Genomic DNA, 25802 nt, shown 5'->3' on the forward strand with positions numbered 1-25802 from the left:
TATATATTGGGAATAAAATATCACTTTAAAATGTGATTATAATGACATATAAATATTAAAATTATATTAATACAATAATAAAAATACATTATTATAATAAAAAGTTGCAAGAATTAAAATAACTGGAATTTATTAATGTTAATTAGCTAAATTAGCATAAAATAAAAAAGAGATGATTAATCAGATTAAATAAATTAAAAAATATTACTGAACAAAGTAAATGTCACAATAATTATATTACCTATTGAAAAAAAAATCAATTTAATCAATTCAAATTTTTATTGAAAATAGACAATTAAAGATCATCAATGAATAAAAATAAATAGGATATAATACATTAAAGAATAATTTTGATAGTATAAATAATAAAATTAAATTATTATATACATTTTTTACTTTTTACCTTATTACGAAAGGATTCGATGGTCCAGAACGTTTGGACCATTAAATGGTCCCATAACAAAACATGTTTTTTAAGTTTTTTAATAACTGCTAAATAGTTCTTATTTAATTTTAATTATAAATTAGTTCTTTATATATTGTTTAATTATAAAATTTATTTTTTATTTTATAAATTATTTTTTTTATCATCCATCTATCATGTTTATTGAGAATAAAAAACTAAAACAATAATAAATTAGATCTTCTATTAATCATAATAAATATTTTGCAATCTTAATCGATCATAATTTTATCATTGATCCAATTGCATACGTATGGGGTTGAAAAAATCGTATTTGTTAGAAATTCAATCGATTGATAAACAAACCAATCGATTGAAATTCAAGCTTCTCAAACTTCAATAGATTGAAATTGATACACAATCGATTAAATTTTGTTGCCTTGGGGTTTTTCTTATTCAACCTATTGAAATCATTAAAACAATCTGGATTTAGTTAATTCAATCGATTGGTTCTGTTACCCACTTAGTAAATTATTATTTTTGAAAATCTCATTTTCAACTTTAATTCCCTAAATACGAATTTTTTTTGTAAAGCAAGTTCGCCGCACTATAATTTTTATAGAGTTCACCTAACTCCCGACGAACTTCACTTCAAATTCTAAAATAAATGGCTAACTCAAATTCTTAAACTTCACAATAAACAATCATTATCATCGTCTCAAGGGTACATAGGGGTACACAACAATATTGGGCAAATAGTAGTTTTTTTTAATTTATAATGAGAAAAAATCCTTGTTAAATAAAAATATGGCTTATTCCTGTGTATCTGTATATTTTTGGAGACGATGATGATGATTTTCATTTATGTTGAAAAATACATGCTTGTTATCTGTATATTTTTGTGTATTCTTATATACTCTTGTAGACGATGATAATGGATAAAAATTTGAGTTTTGTTGATTTTGAAAAAAAAAATTCAAGTGAAATTCGCTGGGGTTTGGCAAACTCTATAAAAATTATAGAGTCCGAAAATCAGACAAACTCTAAAAAATAGAGTGTGGCTAACTCGCCCTAAATAAAAAAATGGTACTTGAAAGTTTAAAGTTGAAAAATGGGATTTTAGAAAATGATATTTTTTTAAATAATAAATAAAAATAATTTTAGTGTTATAAGAGGTAATGTACTAAAAAAAATTTTTATTAGTAAATTTTTAAGATGTCGAGTATATTTACGGACACTAAGATGGATGAGCAATATCATGAAGACGATCACATTAACCAACAAGAAGAGCTAGTATGTGACCAAGATATAATGGATGAATAATATGAATCCAAACAAGATTTTGGAGATGAATTTACTGAGAGAACAACAGAACCAATCGATTGAATTAACTAAACCCAGATTATGATTTCAATCGATTGGGTAATAACAAAACCCCACATACCTTGCAAAATTCAATTGGTTGTGTATCAATTCCTATCATTGAAGTTTGGGAAGCCTGAATTTTAATCGATTGATTTGTGCATCCAATCGATTGAATTTTTAATAAATACGATTTTTCCAGTCCAATACGTATATAACTGGATTAATGATAAAATTATGATCGATTAAGATTACAAAATATTTATTACAATTAATGAAATATTTAATTTGTTATTATTTTAGTTTTTGATTCTCAATAAACATAATAGATAAATAATAAAATAATAATTTATAAAATAAATAGATTTTATAATTAAATAATATATAAAAGACTGATTTGTAATTAAAATTAAATAAATATTATTTAACAATTATTAAAAAAACTTAAAAAATATGTTTTGTTAGGGGACCATTTAATAGTCCAAATGTTCTAATCCGACGCCTTATTGAAGTTAACATTAATGGTAAAAAAACTAATTTTAAATAGTCCCAATTTGTATTTTACAACATAGCACAATTCATAATTTTTTATTTTGTGATTAATCAATATTTTTTAAATTTTTTGGTTAAGTCTTCTGTATTTTATGATTGATAAATTTTTTCTACAAAACACAAATTTATGATGAATTATTACAATCATAATTAATTAAAAAAATTATAAAAAATTAAATAAAAGATAAAAAATAGAGTAAACATTTATTTTGAAACAAAAAATTTGTTAATTGTGTTAGAAATTCTAAAAATTTGTATCTTATTATATAATTAATTTTTTTACTCACTTCAACTTCATTATCTCTTTGTATCCAAAAAGTATATAATGTCACACTTATTTAAAAAAAGATGAAACTTTTCAAATACACGGTATAATGTATAATTTAAGAACAATAAGATAAAAAAATCTAAAATTTTATAATAGTATTTGAAAATTTTAATGATGATCAGGTCTCTCCAGGTATTCATTCATTCCTCACACTTTACACCTCTCAGATCCATTCTGACTTGAGCGTCGGAGTGTCTTTGCAGGTACCTCCCCCCTTTTTGCTCCTGTCAAGTGATCTGGCCCTCGCCTCGACCCGCAGGTTCCTGGTCCATCCTTCAACCCGTACCAGAGACATCTTGTACATTGGCGCCGTCTGTGGGGAACTTGCGCCAGGCTGAGCCGGATGGGGGACGTTCTGGAAGAAACCCTTTCAAGTCAGGATTATTCCCGATCACCTCATCCAAACCCAGCACACCAAGAAATCGCAAATCAAGCAAAAATAACAAGTGTTGTCCACCACATGAATGACCGCGTCGTCACGGATCATCGACATCCCGAAAAAGCTAGCGACAAAGCGACACAGATCATCCAGGATCTCTGCCTCCGGGTCCAGGAACTCGAAGACAAACTAACCAGAGAAAAACACAACGAACGTGGAAGCCACGCAACTTCCAGATCAAGATCTCGCCGTGGTAGGACGCCAACCCGACGACACAATAAAAGAAGCGGCCGCAGCGCCTCACGCGACCATGGTCACGAGAGATCGCCGGAACGGCAATACAACAAGAAACAACCGCAGCGCTTCTCGAGATCTAAGTCGTCAACACGACTCAGACGAGGATCGGAGATACTGGAACACCAAGCGCACAAGGAATGACCACACGATAATGGGAGCTACACCCTTCACAGAAAGAATATTAAGAGCGAAACTCCCAAAAGGTTTCGACAAACCTACCGACATGAAGTACGATTGGACCAAAGACCCCCAGGAACATCTGACAGCCTTCGAGGCCAGAATGAACCTAGAAGGAGCGGCCGACGCAGTCCGATGCAAAGCCTTCCCAGTAACCCTTGCCGGACCGGCGATCAAATGGTTCAACGCCCTCCCAAACGGATCCATAACCAGCTTTCACGACATAACACGAAAGTTCATGGCCCAGTTCACAACTAGAATCACCAAAGCCAAATACCCCATCAACTTACTAGGGGTAACGCAAAAGCAAGAAGAATCCACACGAAAATACCTCGACCGCTTCAACGACGAAAGCCTAACGGTCGACGGACTCACGGATTCCGTCGCAAGCCTTTGCTTAACCAACGGACTCATGAACGAAGATTTTCCCAAACACCTCACCACCAAACCAGTATGGACCATGCACGAGATCCAGAACGTTGCGAAAGATTACATCAACGACGAAGAAGTCAGCCAGTCGTCGCTGCCAATAAACGGCAGCACGGCAACATCCAAAACGGCAATTCGGCTCCTCGCCATAACCCACCACCTAGAGAAAATCAAAGGGACCATCCCAGACCAACAAATACAAGCCGACCACCTAGAATCGGCAAGTTCTCTAATTACACACCTCTAACAGCACCAATCACCGAGATATATCACCAAATCGCAGATCGATGCATCATACCAAAAGCCCGGCAACTCAAAGAAAGGACGAGGGGCAACAAAACCCTCTACTACGACTACCACCGAGGTTACGGTCACAGGACACAAGATTGTTTCGACCTCAAGGACGCTCTCGAACAAGCCATACGAGACGGCAAGCTCCCAGAGTTTGCCAAAATCATCAGAGAACCAAAACGTGTTACAGAGAGAGACAGGTCACCGGAAAGGGAAAGACGCAACCCAAGAGCACAAAAATAACCCCCTAGGGAAAGCCCAGAAGAAGACCCAACCATCATAGTAAACGTCATCACGGGAAAAGACATATCAGGCAAGTCAAAATCAACACTGAAAAAAGATCTCAAGGTCATGGCTGTTAGAAGCCAAGCCCCTACCACTTCGGCCGACAACACGATAACCATCCTACCCGAGGATTATCAGCACGGCACCTCGACTGAAGACGCCCCCTTTGTCATCTCCGCAAGGATTGGAACAGGACTAGTACGAAGGATACTCGTGGACACCGGAGCAGACTCAAACATCCTTTTTCGAGGAGCCTTTGACAAGCTCAGACTACACAACGGCAACCTCCAAACACACCGCAACGGCGTAACAGGACTCGGAGATAACTTCCTTAAACCAGACGGCTCAATCACCCTCCCCATCACCATAGGAACAGGTAACCAAAGGAAGACAATTCTATCCAAATTCGTGGTCCTCAAAGACTCCACCGCCTACAACGCCATTCTCGAAAGAAAAATAATCAATGACTTCTCCGCCGTCATCTTTACCAAATACCTCCTCATGAAGTTCACAACCGACGACGGCTCCATAGGCACTATCCATGGAGACCGAGAAGTCGCAGCAGAGTGCGACAATACCAACCTAGCCCTACAGAAGAAATCCCGAGATGTGGCCGGAATATTCCTAGCCGACCTAGACGCCCGACAAGACGGCCAACCCAGGCCAGAACCAGAAGGCGACATGGAAAAAGTACAAATAGGGCCAACCAAAGAAGAGTACACCTTCATCAACAGGAACCTCCCATACGACCTTAAAGAGGATCTCTCCCGCCTCCTGAAGCAAAACAAAGACCTATTCGCATTCACACCAGCCGACATGCCAGGAATAAACCCTAACTTAATGTCCCACCGGTTAGCCGTGGACCCCAAAGCTAAACCAGTAGCACAAAGAAGACGAAAAATGTCACCGGACCGAGCTGCCGAAGTCAAGAAGCAAGTCAAAGCCCTCCTCGAAGCCAACTTCATCAGGGAACTCCCGTACATGACCTGGTTAGCCAACGTCGTACTGGTGAAGAAATCTAACGGGAAATGACGAATGTGCGTCGATTACACGGACCTCAATAAAGCTTGTCCAAAAGATGCCTTTCCTCTACCAAGCATTGACGGATTAGTAGACGCCGCGTCCGGACATCGATACCTCAGCTTCATGGACGCATACTCTGGCTACAACTAGATTCCGATGCACCGGCCTGACGAAGAAAAAACAGCATTCATCACCCCCGAAGGAACATATTGTTACATGGTAATGCCCTTCGGCCTAAAAAACGTCGGAGCCACTTACCAAAGACTCGTCAACAAAATGTTCCAGGATCTATCAGGAAGCAAACTAGAAGTATACATAGATGACATGCTCGCCAAAACTGAGTCAGGCGAACAACTCGTCAGCAACCTCAACCTCATAATGAGCACCCTACGAAAACACCAGATGCGACTCAACCCAACAAAATGTGCCTTCGGAATGGAGGCAGGAAAATTCCTCGGCTTCATGATCACGCAACGCGGAGTCGAAGCAAACCCGGAGAAATGTCGCGCCGTCCTCGAGATGACGAGCCCAAAGAACCTTGAAGACATCCAAAAGCTCACCGGCCAATTGACAGCGTTATCACGCTTTCTCGGAGCATCGGCTCAAAAAGCGATCCCTTTCTTCAAACTAATGAAAAAAGGAGCCCCTTTCAAATGGGAGACGGAATGTGAAGAAGTGTTCCAACATTTCAAGAGAGTACTAGTGGAACCACCAATCCTCGCCAAACCCCTGACGGGAGAAACACTCTACCTGCACCTCTCCATAATGGAGGAGGCACTCGCGGCAGCGCTCATCCGGGAAAACGAGAAAAAAGAACAAAAATCCGTATACTTCATAAGCAAAGTCCTACAGGATACGGAAACTCACTACTCACGCTTAGAAAAACTGGCCTTTGCACTTCTTATAGCCTCCCGGCGCCTACGACAATACTTCCAGGCTCACTCCATGACGGTCCGAACCGACCAAGCGGTCAAGCAGGTACTACAAAAACCCGACCTAGCCGGTAGAATGCTAGCATGGTCCATCGAATTATCCCAGTTCGATATCAAGTTCGAACCCCGATACGCGATCAAAGCACAAGCCATGACCGACTTTATCACTGAAATGACACCAGGAGACTCCACCCCCGAATCATGGAAACTACACGTCAACGGCTCCTCGAACATCACCTCCGGAGGCGCCGGAGTCATCCTCGAAAGCCAAAACGGAGTCGTGATCAAACAGTCAGTACGATACGAGTTCCCAGTCTCAAACAACCAAGCAGAATACGAGGCCCTCCTGGCAGGCCTAGCCCTAGCCCGGGAAGTCGGAGCAAAGGTCCTAGAGGCAAACACCGACTCACAGGTAGTCAGCTCCCAAATCAACGGAGACTACCATACACGAGATCCCCTACTCCAACAATACCTTGCCAAGGTAAACAAACTAAAAGAAGGATTCGAGCGAGTTACCATACAGCATGTCCCTAGGGAACGAAACGCCAGGGCAGACCTACTTTCCAAACTAGCCAGTACCAAACCAGGACACGGTAACAAATTGCTAATCCAGGAAGTCGTCAGATCACCCTCCGTGTCAACGACAACGAACGCTCATCTGACACTCTCGAACCAAGGATCTTGGACCCACCCTATCCTACAGTACCTCCTTGACGAAACACTGCCGCCAGATCCCAAAGAGGGAAAACGGATAAAACGGGAAGCCGCCAACTATACCGTCGTTGCAGGACAGCTATACAAGCGCATATTCTCGCAACCCCTGCTCAAATGCGTCGAACCCGAGAACACGGAGTACATACTCCGCGAAATCCACGAAGGTTGCTGCGGCCACCACGTCGGAGGCAAAACATTAGCCCAAAAAATCATTAGAGCAGGCTACTTCTGGCCCACGGTCATCCGGGATTCCATACAAATAGTTAAAAGCTGCGACAAATGCCAAAAGCACACCAATATCCACCAAGCCGCACCACACCAGCTCAGCATCATATCGGCAGAACGGCCATTCGGCACCTGGGGGATCGACCTCGTTGGACCCTTCCCTACGGCTCCCGGTCAACTCAGGTATCTCATCGTCGCCATAGACTACTACACCAAGTGGATCGAAGCCGAACCCCTAGCCTCCATAACGGCAGCCCAATGCCGTAAATTCCTCCGACGACAGATCATCACCCGATTCGGGATCCCTGAGATCGTTATCTCGGATAACGGAACCCAATTTGCTGACAAAAAGTTCAGAGAATTCTTAGAAGGACTACGCATATCTCACCGTTTTAGCTCGGTAGAACACCCCCAAACAAACGGACAGATGGAATCCGCAAATAAAATAATCGTTAAGGCACTCAAGAAACGGCTCGACGAAGCCAAAGGACTATGGGCCGACGAACTCGGATCGGTCCTATGGTCATACCGAACCACATCGCAAATGACCACAGGAGAAACCCCCTTCCGATTAACATACGGGGTAGAGGCAGTCATCCCGGTTGAAATCGGAGACCCAAGCCCCAGTAGCTCATATTAAAGAGCTAGCCTTAAAACAAAGAATCAGCTTAAGATACAACCACGGCGTCATCCGACGAGAATTCGCAACCAACGACCTCGTCCTGCGACGAAACGATATCGGCCACCCGACACTAGGGGAAGGGAAACTCACTCCCAACTGGGAAGGACCATGCAGAATCAAGACGGTAATCGGAAAGGAAGCATACAAGCTCGAACGGCTCAACGGCGACGAAGTCCCGAGGACCTGGAACGCCGCCAATTTACGGCGATACTACACGTAGGCCAACCTAAACTAGGACATCCCCCTTTTAATTGCTTATGTATCCTCCCATCCTACAATTTTTTGAACTTTAACTTTCACTTAAATATCAAACGGAACAAAAATACGGCCACTACTGGGGGACCGATCACCCCCCAGGCCCAACACACGGATATCCACGAAAAACCCGACCAAACGACGGTACGAGAAAACCAATAAAACGGAATAGCTTAAAAGCCCGAATGGCCGAAAAATACCATTAAAACGGAATACACGAAAGGCCCGAACGGCCGAAAATATCATAAAAAAGAGGCCCGAACGGCCAAGAATACCACAAAACGGAACATACAAAGGCCCGAACGGCCGAAAATGTCATAAACCAAAATCCAATGTTACGAAGTAGCAATTACACGGCCTATGGCCATCCAAAAAACAAAACAAAAGTCTAAAAACAAAAAGCGAAATTACAAAGGTAAAACTACTCGAGGTCGACTATCTGGCCATCGCGAACGGTCTTAAAAGCTCCCATCACGGACACATCCACACCCGGAGCCAACACCAGGGCCTGCGCCTTCATCGTCTCCTCGGTAGCAGCAATCGCACCCTTGGCATCAGCCAGCAACTCCGTCTTCTCCCGCTTCAAGACAGCAACCTCAGCCTTCAGAGCCTCCAACTCACCGAGAAGCACGGCAGCCTGAGAACTCGCATCAGAAGCCTTCCGCCGCTCCTCACCTAGTTGGGAAAGAAGTGAAGTCTCGACCTCAGAAAGCCGGAGAATCTCTGTCCCGGCTTCCTCAGAAGACTTCACTGCCTTCTCCCTCGCAATCTCGATCTCCTTCAGCTTGGCCACCTCAGCCTGAGAGTGACGGAGTTTTTTATACAACAAACCAACCTGAGCCATCACGGGCTCAGCCTTCCGAACGACAACAGTGGACCGAAGAAGGGCGCGATACACCAAACTAGCCTGGAACGAAACATCACAGCCATCAAAAAATGGCTTCGTTCCAGGCATCAAGTGTTGATCAATAAACCCCGGGGCATCAAAACGCCGGTCCATCACACTAGGCACGAGACCCTCTCCCTCAAAATTCTCGCTGCTCGGCTCCTCCGGCCTCTTTCTCTTCCGAGAAGCCTCAGCAGCCGACACCACGACGACTTCAGGCGAATTCGGAGGATAAGGAGACACCTGAGCGTCGACCCGCACGCCTGAAGAAACTACTTCCTGAGAAACGGCCTGCGATCCCACGACGGGGTTAGAGACAGGAGTAGTGGGAGACGACGACCCCTCCTCCCGGGCCATCGCTGCCTTCAGCCGCGCCAAGGAAGTCAAACCACCAGCCATCTCAACTGAAAGAAAAACAAATAAAATCCCAAGTTACAAAAACAGGAAACAAATATAAAAAGCAAAGAAAGGACAGACACACACCAACATACAACCGACAGGCAACAGGATCACCCATCACATTCCGAGGATTAAGAGGACGCTCCCCAAACAATTGCCACAAGACAAGAGCGATATCCCGCTCCTCCGAAGACAAGAACTCTTGCGAAACCCTGGTAAAAACTGACGGCCCCGCCTTAAAGTTCCAATAAGTAGGGAACCGCCGCTCACCCTCAAGTGTCAACCAAAAAGGATGATGCCCCCTTGCAGGACGAACCTTAAAATATCCGCTCTTAAAACCATGAAAGGAATCTTCATACAACCCGAAGACCCGACGATGAGGCTGAGCTCTAAAAGATACATACCCTTTCTTGTGCTTCCCCTCCTTGGTCGGAAGGATACACAAGAAGAGAAAAAGAAAAACGTTTACCGTCGCAGGAAGCTCCAAAAACTCACACACAAGCTCGAAACACCGTATCGTCGCCCAACTATTCGGATGCAACTGGGACGGCGCCACGGAACACCGGTTCAATAACTGTTGAACAAACGGGGAAAAAGGGAGCCGAACACCAAGCCGGGTAAACATCGCCTCGTACACCCACATCCAATCCGGCACAGTCGGAGAATCGAGATTGGTATAGCAAACCCTCTCGTCAACCCCAGGAAGAGAAAGCCCATAGTGGCGTTCAGCATTGCCACCCCCACAAACAGCCCCTTCATCACGGAGCCGTTGGAGGTCCACCTCCGTCATCTGCGACGGCGTCCCCCAGACATCACTAGTGACCCAAGAGAAAAGATCGGGGACACCCAAATAGCGACGAGCACCACCGTCAGCCACACCTCACGGCAGAAAATGGCGGATGAAACCAAAAATAAACACCACCACCATATACCACCAATTATACGGTGGCACTCGCCCCCCTTACGGAATCCACTACCCCAACAGAACTATCTACCACTATACAATCCTAAATCTACACAAAGTAGAGACGAAACAAAAAATGCAAAGAAAGACAAAACAGAGGAAACAAAAGGAAACAAAGAACACCAACCTGATGAGGCGAAGGAAGTAAATCCAAAGAGAAAATGCCGCAGCAGAAGACCAACCAAAACCACAGAGTGCGAAAGGAAAGTAGAAGATGCTCCTTCGGAAGAAGAAAGCAAACAGAGAAATGAAGCAAACGAGGGAACTGAAGGAAGAAAACCAAAACGGTTTTGAAAAAGTGAAATAACGCAAATACCCCCTAGAAAGCAAAACGAACGTAAGGGCAAAAAAGGAAAACGTCCCCTTACAATAAATGCCTCCTTGGAAAAAGCAATTACTAAATCACGCCTCGAAGAACGCAACGGGCGCAGCAGACACAGAAGAGTCACGCCAGACCAAAACGGTCAGACGAATCTTCCACAAAATGAAACCGACCCGCCGACCTCATCTTAAAAGAACCAAACGGCCATCCTAGAAAAACTAAAGGCCTAAACCCGCAGTAAAAACAGTATCTCCCAGCGACAGACCGACCTCGCTCGCTCTCCCGCTGCGGGGGCAACTGTTACGGATCCAGCCCACAGATCCCGGACCCGAGGCTGAGCCCGAACCCGGCACCTCGGGTTCGACCCGCCTCTCTCTACTAGAAGGCTCAAAACCGGCCCTCTAGAACTCCTAAACCGACTTTCGAATTCAAACGTCTCCCTTATCTTAGCTAAGATAAGATAAGATAAGATATTCACCATCACCTATAAATAGAGGACCTAGGTCTCTCCAGGTATTCATTCATTCCTCACACTTTACACCTCTCAGATCCATTCTGACTTGAGCGTCGGAGTGTCTTTGCAGGTATCTCCCCCTTTTTGCTCCTGTCAAGTGATCCGGCCCTCGCCTCGACACGCAGGTTCCCGGTCCATCCTTCAACCCGTACCAGAGACATCTTGTACAATAATCAATTTTGTTACTCACTTTAACTTTATTATTCATTTATTGTATCTAAAAGAGTATATAATGTCACACTTATTTTAAAAAAGATGAAACTCTTCAAATACACCGTATAATATATAATTTAAGTATAGTAAAATAAAAATATATATCTAGAATTTTATAATAGTATTTAAAATTTTCAATGACGATAATACAAAGTGTTTAAATCGACCAAATGAATTTAATAGTTATCCTTTGCACATCTTATTTAAATTTGAATTTTAAAATTTAATTTGTATCTTTTTTTTCCTAATATAAATTATTTTTGACAAAAAATAGAGAAAAAAATTTATTAGACCAAATCAATATCCTATCAAAAAATTATTATAAAGAGATTTATAATTAGAGAAAAAAAGAATAAAAGTATTAATAATAATTAAAAAAAAAGAAAGGAAACTTGTATTAAAGAATGTTAGAAAAGAAATAATAAAGTTCATATTAATAATAATAATACTGATGAATGATGTTGCTGCTTTAGGCTTCTAATCTTTGTTTTTGGCCATCTTTTTTTATTTTCTTTGCTTTTTTTTTATAAAAAATTATCAAGTCATAAAAAAAATAAAGAACAATTCAAGAAAATGGGCCATCTTTTTTTCTTTTCTTTGCTTTTTTTTTATAAAAAATTATTAAGTCATAAAAAAATAAAGAACAATTCAAGAAAATGAAAACAATAATATCGAAAACAGTAAGATCAATAGTAACTATACAAATCAAAATACATAGGTGAAAAATAAACTATTATATGATAGAATTAATATGAGTATATTTCATCATTAAATAAACAAAGTTAACGTACAACAAAATTACATGTAAAGAGAAAAAAAAATAAAAAAAGTTAAAATATCTAAAGTGATAAAAAAATTATTTTATAGAAGACTATAAAATAATGAACTTCTAACTAAATTAAATTGTATTTATTATTATTAGAAATGGTAAGAGAGAGCAGTAGAGAAAATGTTTGTGTGTATTCAAGTTGTGTAAAATGATCCAATATATAGAAGGGTATTTATAGGTGCTAAGAGAATCGAAATAATAATGACGTAATATCCTATAATAAATATTCAAATATGTTAAATAATGCTAATTGATCTAGTTGATCATAATTATACTCTAACATTCCCCTCAAACTCAAGTGACAACTTGAGTTTGAAACTTATTTGAAACAACTAAATAAAAAATATATAAATTGAAAGAACAAGTGCAGATGGAACTGCTTGAAGGAAGCGCAGACAGAATTGTCACAAGAAAACGCAGACGGAATTATCGGAAAGAATCATAGACGAAATTGCCGAAAGGGAACATAGATGGAACTGGCAAAAGAGAACGCAGACGGAACTGTCGCAAGAGTGGCCAACTGTCAAAAAACTGCTGAAAAGATGGCGAATTGCCGGAAAACTATTGAAAAGTAACAAAGTATGAAGAGATGACAAACTATCGGAAGGTGACGAAAAATATATGGTTTCTCCATGAGAATAAGTAAGTAGTGGATGAGCTAATCGGTGGGGTCAAAAAAGTATTAAAGTATTGACAAAAGAGAAGGAAAAAATGACACGAAAGAAAAATATGAAAAGTACGGTGATTTCACCGTAAGAAAATCAATTTATCCTCCTCAAGGAGGATTCCATAGTTCTGATACCATGTTAGAAATGGGAGATGGAGCAATAGAAAAAAGATTTGTGAGTATTCAAGTTGTGTAGAATAATACAATACAGAAGGGTATTTATAAGTGATAAGAGAATCGAAATAATAAAGACGTAATATCCTATAATAAATATTTATATATGTTGAATAATGCTAATTGATCTAATTGATCCTGGTTATACTCTACAATTATATTCAATTAATTGATATACATAATATTAAATTGTGTGATACTTAAATATCTAATCAAATTAATTAGTTGATATAATTAATCCACCGTAATGTATTGTATTTAATCAGTTAAAAGAAATAAATCAGGAAACATTCTAATAAGCATATCACGTCAACTTTATAATTAAGTACAAAAATTTGATTTTTATATAATAGAATAGATAGATAGATAAATATCTCATTATTCGTTATTTTAACTTATCTATTATATATTTTTTTTTTATATTTACCACTCAAAATATTAAAATACAATTCATATCTAGAGAGGAATTACATAGATATTTAATTAAAAGAGCATTTAATTTTTTAAAATATAATAACAGTTTTCATTTCTTTATTGATTTTTGTTTTTACATTTTTTTGTGTTTCTTAAATAAAACACAATTCTATAGTAAAAATAGGAAGAGATGGTAGTATTTATTGAAGAGAGAAAAAACAAATATAATTAAAATTCATACATTTAAAATGTGTTTGAACTTTGAAAAATGAATTGAGATATGAGAACACACAGATACTTGACTTCAATAAATCTGTTTATACCATTTAACTCAGTGTTCTTTAGCTTTTTATTTTCTTCTCTTCTATTTCATATGAATTTATCAGTACTAAACATGTATCATATAGAATGTCTTTTAACTCCATCCTAATCCATATATTATCTTTGCTAAATAAAATATATATAAAAAAGACAGTAAATAAATTAAAGTTATTATTATTTAAAGAAAAAATAGATTAATATTTTTGTATTTTAAATTAATTAAGATCTAAATGAAAGATAACATTAATTTAAAAAAATTAAATTAAAATTAACTCAAACATTGATATTTAAATTATAAAACAAAATTGATTTTTATATTTTATAAAATATCATACTGGCGGTAATTGTAAATATTAAACTACTTAAAATTAAATAAAGTAACACAAATCAAACAAATAAAAAAAATAAAAATAACTTAATTTTATATAAAATTCACCTATAAAATTCTGTACCAAAAAAATGAATTTAATCTTAATATATTAATAATATAAAATATTTTATATAATCATTCAATTCAATTAGATTTATCTATTTAGATCATTATTAAAAAATAAATTTAAGATATCGACATACAATTACTTTAAATTAAACAATAATTATCAATACTATTCTACTAAGAGTGATTGCCATAAAGAATAATTTTCCAATTTTCTATACTAATTAGAAAGTTTATATAATACTAAACCATAATTATCAATACTATATAATGGAGACACTATTCTACTAAAAGTGATTGCTATAAGGAATAATTTTTCAATTTTCTATACTAATATTAGAAAATTTATATAATACTATATAATAATATTATCATTATCAATACTATTTGATATCAAAACAAAAAAAAAAATTCACCGCGCTAATATAATATTATCAATATTATATAAATCATTTTTGTATTTATTTTTCGGTGCGTACAAGTAATATATATTATAATAAATTATATTGATATTTAAACATCTAATCAAATCAATTAGCTGATATAATTAAGTCATGGTAATAAATTATATTAAATGAGTTAAAATAATTAAATCGAGAAACACTCTCTAGAGCATGCTACGTCAGCTTCATCATTAAATGTAGATTTCCGATTTTTATATAATAGAATAGATAGATAGATAGATAGAATAGATTTTATATAATCATTCAATTCAATCAGATTTATCTATTTATTTCGTTATTGAAAAATAAATTTAAGATACCGACATACAATTACTTTAAATTAAGTAACAATTATCAATACTATATAAAAGAGACACTATTCCACAAAGAGTGATTGTCATAAGGAATAATTTTCCAATTTTCTATACTAATATTAGAAAGTTTATATAATACTATATAATAATATTATCATGATCAATACTATATGATATCAAAACAAAAAAAATCATCGTGCTAATATAATATTATTAATATTATATAAATCATCTTTGTATTTATTTTTTTGTGTGCATATAATATTTAATTAACACACTAAAACATATATAATATTTCGTTAATACATATATAATATAAAGTGATTTACAAATTATTTTATTGAATATTATAAATTAGAGTGATTTATAAATTATATTGAGTTAGTTAAAATAATTAAATCGAAAAACATTTTTAAGAACATGTTACGTCAGCTTCATCATTAAGTGCATATTTCTGATTTTTATATAATAGAATAGATAGAATAGATTTTTGAATCTTCAATTCATTAAAAACTTTAAATACGAGAAATTTAATCGATAACATGTTGTTTACCTAAACAATAAAGTATAATAGTCATTTATTTGATATATTTCTTTTCAACATTATATATATTCCCCTTATTTTCTAAAAAAAAAAAATCACTACTAATTAGGAGTATTTAAATTTAAACTGATCCAAATTAAACCGTTCATCCAATTCAATTCAAACTGAAAATCGATTAAAATCGCACTAATTCAGATTTGATTGGATCTTATTTTTTGCAAACCGCTGAATCGGATCGGATTTCAGATACACTTTTCACAACCGATCAAATCCAATCCAAACTGCACAATGTATTATAATATTATTATTTTGTTATTATTTTTACAATTATATTATAACATATTCAATTTATTATACATTTTTATATTTTTCATGTATTATTATTATTTAATAGATGTTTTATGTTTAAAATGTGATTTATTTATTTATTTTAATTAACTTATAATTTTATTTCTATTGTTATGTTATGGTTGATTTTTTAAGATATTATTAAGACTTGCTATGTCATTGTTGGTTATTTAAAATTTGATGTTGAGACTTATTATATATATATTTAATTTTTTTAATTTACAAAACTGCCAATCCAATGCAAACCGCTTGAAATTGGATCGAATCGAATCAATTTCTTTTTTAAAAATCATCCGATCTAAATCGCACTACAAATAAACATAATGTTCGAATCGAATAAATTTTTTACTCAGAACCGATCCAAACATCACCACAAACACGTAGGTATACATTATTACAATAAAAGGCCCATCAAAATCATACCACCATAATTGGACACTTCCGTTCCCTTTATAGGCGCTCACCCATCGAAAAACACTTCCCTTCAAAGCTAAACTTTTCCCAATTCTAATCCTAACCCTAACCCTAATTAATCATTCTCCCCTTCTCCTTCAATCCTCCACCATCGATCTCCGATTCCAGCTCTGCAACCGCACACGGAGTTGTTTGTGATTCTCTCATTCGAGAATTTCGATCGCAGAGGCTCATCCAAATCCGAGTTCTCAGTTTCGCCTCCTTCACGTTCTTCCCCGAGTTGGGTCGGTTGTCGAAGCGCGACCGTCGGAAATTGTTGCTGTTCTTCCTGCTATCGATTCGACGATTGCATCGCTCAGCTCCTAACTGTCGCTGTACCAGTGCCACGGTGGTTTCTGTTTTCATAGAGGGCTTCGACGGAGATTCTTCTCTTGGATCGGTCGTATTCGGAATACTCTGATTTGTGATGGTTTTCATTGAGAGCGGCTGCGACGGAATCTGAATCAGCGGAGATTCTGAATGCGTAACGGAATTTTGTAAAGAACTTCAAGATTCCGCGTTGATTTTTGCTGGCAGAAGAGAATTCTAGTAGTGTTCGTGCTCTCAGCCTCAGCCTCGGCCTTGTGGGTTCGATTTGATCGATCTTAACCCTAGTAATTTGCAAGTGGAGGACAAAAACAGAGAAAAGAAGAAAAAAGAAATAGAGCTTTGGATATAGCATTGTACTTTTTGTTTTGATTTATTTAGTATCAAGGGCCATTCTAGTTTTGGAATTTCAGAGGCCCTTTTAATTCATCGCTTATTTTTGTTATCATTGATCTTAATCTTTTTTTAAATAGAAAGAATAAATATACCATGGCGGTGTATTATAAATTTAAGAGTGCAAGAGATTATGATTCAATTCCCATGGACGGTCCTTTCATCTCTGTTGGAACATTGAAAGAAAAAATATTCGAATCCAAGCATTTAGGCAGGGGTACCGATTTTGATCTCGTGGTAACCAACGCCCAGACCAATGAAGGTTGGTTCTGAGACTTTTTAATTAAAACTATTGTAAAATTAAAATATGGAACTATTGCATTCTCTTTGCCTTTGAGAAGGGCTTTCGTGGTTAAACTCTCGGTGTTTATCATGTTCCTCTCAAAAGTAAACATTTTTTCTAGTCTTGGCTTTCAGGAGTTCGTGATGTTCAAGTTGAATTTGATGTTTTATTTTCATGCACTGACAGTGCTGTTTTACACTGATCTCCAATAAAAATCAGGGAATTGTTGTGTTGTGATTGACAGTTAAATAGGCAATTCTCATGAATTCTATTGGTTAATAAATATATAAGATTACACTGTCAGTACATGAGAATCACTTTAGGATGAAATTCTTGGTTTTTGTAGTGTTTTTTATTTGACTAACATTGGCCTCCACCTCTTCTATTGCAAAAATCAAACGAAAAGACAACGAGCGAATAGGAAACCCTCAAAGTTAAAATGCTTAGAATGTAGGCCAGGGTGTTGAGAATTTGAGTTCCAGTGAGGTTGTAAGCTAGTTGTAGGAATTACAAGCGCCCAAACCTTGCAGGATTTGCAGCGTGGTAGTTAATATATATAATTGCCTTGATGAATTGCATATTCAGTGTTTTATAGCTGCTCTGTCTCTTTGAAATTTCAGAATATCTTGATGAAGCAATGCTGATTCCTAAAAATACCTCGGTGTTAATTCGTCGGGTTCCTGGTCCGCCACGTTTACCAATTGTTACTGAACTAGAGTATTATCTCTAACCTTTAATCTTATTACTGTTGTTGGTTTTTGGACTATTGTCATGCATCATGCATGTTGGTTCTTGAAATGGGCAGTCATGGGCTTGCTATTCTCATCTTGATACTTCACGTTGTAGTCACACAGTTTTCCCAAGAAACTACCCTTTTGATTTGTGAGAAAAATTCTGCGTTGAGTTGCTACTTTCCTTGGCTTTTGCAGGCAAAAAAAGGTGGAAAATACGGCTATGGAAGCCGAACCTGAAAGCAGCAGCTTACCAGCTGAAGATGGATCTGCTGTAAAATATGTAAGTCCCTTTTTGCTTTCCATGTGTTTTATTTAATAAACAATTCCACTTCATTCCTATTTTATTTACCTTCTCATAACATGACAGCCAGAAGATTCTGATTGGGATGAATTTGGAAATGATTTGTATGCGATTCCTGATGTACCACCCATTCAATCAAGCAACTTAATTCCTGAAGCTCCTCCAACCAGCAAAGCTGATGAAGAAAGTAAGATAAAGGCTTTGATTGATACTCCCGCCTTGGATTGGCAACGGTGAGTAAACTATTCACTTTCCTTCAGTTGTCTTTCTTTATTCTTGGAATCAGCATAAAAAGCGATGATGACTGTAAATTTGAATATGAATTACTAATAAGTAACTTCGTATTCTTTTTCACCTGCAATAATATGGTCAATAGTTTCTGGTGGAAGGGATTGCTCATTCTGGAATCAGCACCTGTACTAGAGGAGCAGTTATTTCTTATTGACCATCATTCCTGCATAAGGATTTCTGCAGAAAATTTCATTTCACATACCAAATGCGCTCTGTTTTGGTGAAATCATTGTCACTCTAGACTTGGCCATATCTAACGTTTCCTTTTGGCATGCAGTCCAGGATCGGACTTTGGTGCTGGTAGAGGTTTTGGAAGAGGTATGGGTGGACGGATGGGGGGTGGTCGTGGTTTTGGTGAGTCTCCTTTTCCTATTCTATACAAGTTTGAGTCACTGCCTGCTTTGAATACAGATTTTGATATTACCGTTCTAATGCTTATTCACTTACTGAGCAGGGCTGGAGCGGAAAACACCTCCCCAAGGCTATGTATGTCACAGGTGCAAGGTTCCTGGTATATCCTAGACTCTTATTATTATCAGGGAGAAAAAAGGGATCTAAATCTGCTTAAATTGCTGGATGGCATTGTCGGTTATGCTTAGCTTACTTATTAAACTTTTTTTTTAGGCCATTTTATTCAGCACTGCCCTACAAACGGTGATCCAAATTATGACATCAAGAGAGTTAAACAACCTACTGGTATTCCGAGATCCATGCTGATGGTGAACCCACAAGGTTCCTATGCTCTACCAAATGGTTCAGTAGCTGTATTGAAGCCAAATGAGTGAGTACATGTTGGTTCTTCGTCTCCATTCTGTCATATGTAGGACTAATATTGTATTTCTCACCTAATCCTGCTAAACAGGGCTGCTTTTGAGAAAGAAATAGAAGGTTTACCTTCCACGACTCGTTCTGTTGGGGATCTACCACCTGAGCTTCACTGCCCCTTGTGCAACGATGTGATGAAAGATGCTATGCTGACAAGCAAGTGCTGTTTTAAAAGCTTTTGTGACAAATGTATGTTTCTTTGTCTTCCTGAAGAAGTCCTGGTTCTTAGAATTTGAGTAAATACTTACGTTTTTAAGCTTGTAATTCTTCATTAAGCAAGTAAAGAATGCTTTAGATGATATAATCTCTCCTCATCATTTCTTCCCGATGTACAAACATCTCAGATGAAGTTTTGTAAATATCATTCTGAAAATTCTTTTCAGGTATTAGGGACTATATTATCTCCAAGTCCATGTGCATATGTGGTGCAACAAATATTCTTGCAGATGATCTTTTACCAAATAAGACCCTAAGAGATACTATTAATCGTATATTGGAGTCAGGCAATAGCAGTGCTGAAAATGCTGGGAGCACCTTTCAAGTTCAAGGTTATTGAAACAATTTATCATGTGACTCTTACGTGGACTTTATTTGGTTAAAAATTTATTGAAACTAACATGCAAATTGCAATTGTTTTCACCTCCTTTCCAGATATGGAGTCTGCTCGTTGTCCACAACTGAAGCTTCCATCTCCAACCTCATCGGCTGCATCTAAGGGAGAACCAAAGGTTTCACTTGTTCATGAAGGAATGACAAATGTACCGGAAACTGTTGATGATAAAAATACAGTTTCTGCTCCAGCTCCATTGCAAACATCAGAGCAAGTGAAGCCCAGAATGCCTGATGTAAGTGAAGCTACACATGAGTCGACGAGTGTAAAGGAACCAGCCTCACAAGGGAGTGCTCAGTTGGTTGAGGAGGAAGTCCAGCAAAAAATGGTTCCTGCCGAGGCAGGTAATGTAGATTGCTTATGACATCGTGTGTAAGACATGTAATAATTTATTTTCTTTGATGACAATCTCATTTGTAGTTTCAACTTTCAACTTTGCAGGAAAGAAGAAAAAAAGGAAGAAAGTCCATTTGCCTGCAAATGGTAAATCTACTCTCCTGCATTTGAATCTATATATTTATGTTCAAATCTGGACATGTATCTGTAACTTTTCCTTTATATTAAACTTTGCAAACCGGATTGCTGCTTGAACATTCGGAGGAGGAGTACAATACAGAGGTCCTTTTTTTTTTTTACCTCTATTTATGTTAATTGTAACAATGTCAAATTATTTTTATCTCTTGGCAGATTTTCAGTGGAAAACCCCACACGACCTTGGGGCTGAGGGCTACATGATGCCAATGGGCCCAGCACCTGGTTACAATTCATACTGGAATGGCATGCAACCTTGTATGGAAGGATTTATGGGACCATATGGTGGCCCGATGCAAATGATGGGTTATGGCCTGGGCCCCTTGGACATGCCATTTGCAGGTGGTCTGCCTCATGATCCATTTGGCATGCAGGGCTACATGATGCCTGTTGTTCCACCTCATAGGTATGTACCTTTTTTTATTATCAAAATTTGTCTTGCATATTTAGATAATTACTATTTTAGAAAGCTAAATTATTGTTTAGGGATCTTGCTGCTGAGTATGGCATGGGGATGAATGTTCCACCTCCAGTTATGAGTAGAGAGGAGTTTGAAGCTCAGAAAGCTGATCGTTGGAGAAGGCGTGAAAATGAGAAACGGATTGATAGGTAAATATTCACTGTTCAACTTTTTATTCCTGTAATTTTTTAAAAAATCAACCATTGGATTAGAAACTTATATATTATAGATCATCTTAAAAATATTTTGTCAATCTAAAATCATTTGTTATATCTTTTATGCACTTGAAAATAATGTAATATGTTTGTTCAAAATATACATAGATAAAAGAGGTCTTCTATTACATGTTTGTTAATGTTTGATTTTGGTAAAATGTGTTATAGATGATCTTTATTATTTGTTAGTGTGATCCAATAGTTGGATCGAAAAATATATATCCTATAAATAGTTATGAGCGCCACCCAATTTTATGTGGGTTATTTTCGAGGTATTTCTGTTTTGTTTATCATTGTTAATGAGTTTGTTTCTTTAATGAAATAGGGATTTCTCCAAAGATCGAGATTTTGGTAGGGAAGCGAGCAGTATTGGGGATGTTCCTATGAAATCAGAAACTGTATGTGCTTTTTGTTCTCTTATTTTGCCTTTATTTATCTGTGGACTTGTGTGCATCATTTACCTTTCTAGGTTTTTCCCACTAAATTTTGGTAGAAACTTGAACCTTGAGCTTGAACAGTAATTGCTTTAGATGATGCCATTCACTGTTTTGGCTTCTTAAATGATGATAGTAGTCTTTAGCAGTTAGTCTTGCTTGTTTTACAGAGTTCTATTCTTGTTGGTCATAAATGGTTGAGGGAGCAGTGCCCTCTCAGAACCATATATCTCTAATCAACAGCCACTGGTTGGTTTAAAGTTGACTAAAAGGGAATTGGTATAACTAGATTAGAGTTGCATTGCTGCACTTGGATGGTAACAGTAATGTGATTAAATTTATATGCTCTCTCTGGGTTCAGTGTCTCTTTAGCAATCATTTATGGACTATTGTTTTTCGATATTCTGACCCATGATACGTTTAGATTTATGCCTTTTATCCTGGTTGTAAGGGTTCTGTTCATAATTGTTGTCCACTAATGAGGGCAGGGTATAGTGATTAAAATTTAACATTCCTAATTTTTGTCTATATGGTTTTAATAACTAATACATGGTCTGTACTGCATTATTTATTTTTTCGAACATAAAACAAACTTGAGTCAGTATATTGTTGGTCTGTTTTGTGGAAGTTAAATTTTTTATTTGTCATTCTTGTCATGTCATAGATCTGCCTTTTGAGAGGTAAACTTCTAGTCTATATTAGTTGTAACAAGGGTAACAAGGATGAGTGTGCCACCTTGTGCGCCAAACAAAAACAAACACAAACTGCTCAAACTATGTGTCCTAAATTGATGTGTTTTGAGCGAAAAAGAATATCATGTGCGTTGAAACTAGTGTGTTACTCATGTTTCACTTGCTTGATTCCTTTTAAGTTCCAAGATGGAGTTAGTTAATATAAGCTGTTAGAATGAATAATTCTAACCTATCGCTGCTTGAAATGTACAAAATGTGTAGCAATGCTGGCAAAGATCGATTTTTGAATTACTAGAATGCACAATAGTGCTTTTAAAATGTTTAAACCTTGTGCACATGAAGAGTGGTTTTTGGAAAATGAATATGAAAGGGAGCTTTTAATTGTCCTCTAAGTCACTCTTAGGCTATCTTCCTTAATTGAATTTATTTGGGTGACCATATTTCTGTTTGTGTTAGTGTTCCTTAATATATAGAAAGAAAACGTGATTGGTGTGGCTATGTTGCTTACATATTATTATTTATAATATTATTGTCATTGGAAATTATCATGGAATATTGTGGTTTCAAGAGAAAGGTCAAAAAATAATAATAATAATTAAAAAAACTAAAACCGGACATGTTTCAAACAATAATTTTTGTTCTTTTTTTCAATGCAGAAATTACTTCCAGCACCTCCAAGTAGTGAGTACCACCGTCCCCAACCCCATCGTCACCGTGCAGAACGTGTGTCACCTGATCGGTCTTCACGTGAGGTGGAGCCTCCACGTCCTATCAAGAGAAAAGCTGACTACCACGCGGATTGGGATCGGGAATGTGAACGTGACCATGATCATCTATCATCAGGCCGCAAGCAGAAGGACAGTGTTTTCTCCCGCATAAGCTTCCCCGCTGAGGAAGAAATGACCAAGAAGAGGAAGATATCTGCCTTTCACACAACTGAAGCTGCTTCAGCTGGTCCCCTGCCACATCTTCAGCACATCTCAAGGCAGCATCGAAAGCCTACTATGAAGGCAGGAAGAGCAGCACGATTTCTGAATACGAGTCCAGTGATGATGAGCGGCATTTCAAACGGAGGCCATCAAGGCACTTGTATACGATGAATAGTAATAAAATTCTAAGTCACAATAATTTTGATGGCAATGCCGAAGAAATTATTGTGTAGTTAGTGTTTGCTGTTTTATTGCATATGATATGGTAGGTGAAAATAAAAAACAAATGTAAAATGTGTATCAATGTATATTTTGTTACTATTTTTTATTTTTTTTTTACTTTTATTAGAACTCCATCTTTTCATGTGCCAATTTGAGCCATCAGTAAATTTATTCTCAATTTTGGTCATAAAATTTGTGGAAACTACTTTCAATCAAGTGTTAGAAAAAAATAAAGAATTTGTTTATGGCGAGAAAGTATAAATTAGTTCTTTAAGGATCAAAGAGAATATGCTATTTTTGTGGCTATGATGATTTTTCTATACTAAATTTTAATATTATGTAGGTGGTCTTTAAATTGATAAAATCAATTTATAATGAGTGAATTGAAAGATAGCCTAATTAGACTAATAACTATAAGTATAAATTTAATAAAAAAATATGAATTTGTTTGTGATAGATACGTGTTTAATAAAATAATATAATTAATTCATATCTTTTAACAAAATTATCACCGCGCAAAAGTAAATATCAAATTTAAAATTGTTATTTACAAACTATGTAATTTGTATCTATTTAAATTGATTAGTAGATAAATATTGGTAACTACATATATAATGAATAATACAATTATTAATAATACGATGATATTATTTAATTTATTATTCATATAATTCTATTAATTAAGTAAACATAGTCAATCTTTTAATTGTCTTTTATATATTTAAAATAAAAAATTTCAATCTTTCTTTGATCTTAAATTAATATAGTAATTAAAGACAAAGAGGTTACACATATATTGATTACGGTCTAATTTTAATTCTTTTAAAATTAATAAAAAAATAATATATTAGCAAAACTTACACTCTTAATATAAAATTTATATTTCTATAAAAATACATATACATATGATAAAAAATAAAGATTTGAATTTAAAATCTCCTCTTTTTACATACAAATATTTAGTGCCATCAAATTAGTAATTTAATTTTTTTTGTAACTTAAATAAGTTAAACAGTTAGTAATTTAATTTGTTAATCATAAATAAATAATATTTGATATTATAAAATATAAAAAAATAAAAAATGTCCTTTTACCTATAAAATTGTTTAATTGTATTACAAATTAAAATTTGATTTTTAATTTTAAAATATTGAAACTCCAGATTTTTTTTAAAAAGTAAATATTTTTTACATTAAACATAAAAATACCAAAATATTTTTTATATAATAATTTTAAAATTGGTTTTGTCTTGGATAGAAAAAGTAGAGACTGAATCTTTATAAACTAACGTTTCAAATTTCATATTAGTGCCTTATATGAGTTCATACCATAAATATAGTAATTGAAAATTTGGTCCTATATGTATGATGAATTTCAAGTAGGTGATGTTATATTTAGCCTAATTTAATATCATTGATGAATGAAACTTTGTTTAAATTAAAACGAATTGAAAAATTTTTAAAGAATGATCAACATAAATATTTTTATAAAATATAATTTTTTTTGCTATAAGAATTTTTTTTATAACTATTGTACTTATTTGTATAAAGTTTAAAAATTTGTATTGCATTTGTTGGGTTAATGTTCAAATTTGTCCCTAAAAGATCACGCGATCTTCATTTTCGTCCTCGAATGATTTTTTTAATCAAATTAGTTCTTGAAAGATAAACTATTAGTCAAATTAGTCCTTCCGTCAATTGGATGATGACGTGTCACGTTAAGTGCCACGGCCGATGACGTGTCACGTTAAGTGCCACGGCCGATGACGTGACACGCCAAGTGGCAGGTCAATGACACGTGTCACTTGACATATAAAAAAGTTTTTTATTAGTCAAAATAGTCATTGAAAGTCTAGACGAAAGTTATTTTCATCCCTCAAATTTTAAAAATTAGTCAAAATAGTCCTTATATAATTTTTTTTATTTTTTCTTCATAAAATTATCTCTCTCCTTTAATTCTTCTCAAAATCTCTCTTATTCT

At 36.1% G+C, this 25802-nt stretch overlaps 2 protein-coding genes across 2 annotated transcripts; both read left to right on the top strand.

Annotated features, from left to right (window-relative positions):
• The first annotated feature begins 5682 nt into the window (after positions 1 to 5682).
• Positions 5683 to 8037, top strand: LOC107475065 (uncharacterized). The gene has a single exon (XM_016094714.1). It carries the CDS (start codon positions 5683 to 5685, stop codon positions 8035 to 8037), a length of 2355 nt encoding a protein of 784 aa, XP_015950200.1.
• An 8495-nt stretch (positions 8038 to 16532) lies between these two features.
• LOC107474985 (E3 ubiquitin ligase PQT3-like) lies at positions 16533 to 24000 on the top strand. Its single transcript, XM_016094623.3, has 15 exons — positions 16533 to 17557; positions 18199 to 18295; positions 18508 to 18592; positions 18680 to 18846; positions 19182 to 19258; positions 19359 to 19415; positions 19529 to 19685; positions 19767 to 19918; positions 20113 to 20277; positions 20381 to 20683; positions 20781 to 20822; positions 21027 to 21276; positions 21357 to 21479; positions 21871 to 21943; positions 23328 to 24000. The coding sequence occupies exons 1-15, from the start codon at positions 17392 to 17394 to the stop codon at positions 23769 to 23771; spliced, it is 2358 nt and encodes a 785-aa protein (XP_015950109.1). The 5' UTR covers positions 16533 to 17391; the 3' UTR covers positions 23772 to 24000.
• The last annotated feature ends 1802 nt before the right edge of the window (positions 24001 to 25802 follow it).

The sequence above is a fragment of the Arachis duranensis genome, chromosome 2 (assembly GCF_000817695.3).
Source record: "Arachis duranensis cultivar V14167 chromosome 2, aradu.V14167.gnm2.J7QH, whole genome shotgun sequence".
NCBI classification, from domain to species: Eukaryota; Viridiplantae; Streptophyta; class Magnoliopsida; order Fabales; family Fabaceae; genus Arachis; species Arachis duranensis.

Coding starts and splice junctions, on each gene's coding strand:
- LOC107474985 (XM_016094623.3), top strand. CDS start 17,392: ATGGCGGTGTATTATAAATTTAAGAGTGCAAGAGATTATGATTCAATT. Junction 20,684..20,780: donor AATGGTTCCTGCCGAGGCAG/GTAATGTAGATT, acceptor TCAACTTTGCAG/GAAAGAAGAAAAAAAGGAAG. Junction 21,277..21,356: donor CCTGTTGTTCCACCTCATAG/GTATGTACCTTT, acceptor ATTATTGTTTAG/GGATCTTGCTGCTGAGTATG.
- LOC107475065 (XM_016094714.1), top strand. CDS start 5,683: ATGCACCGGCCTGACGAAGAAAAAACAGCATTCATCACCCCCGAAGGA.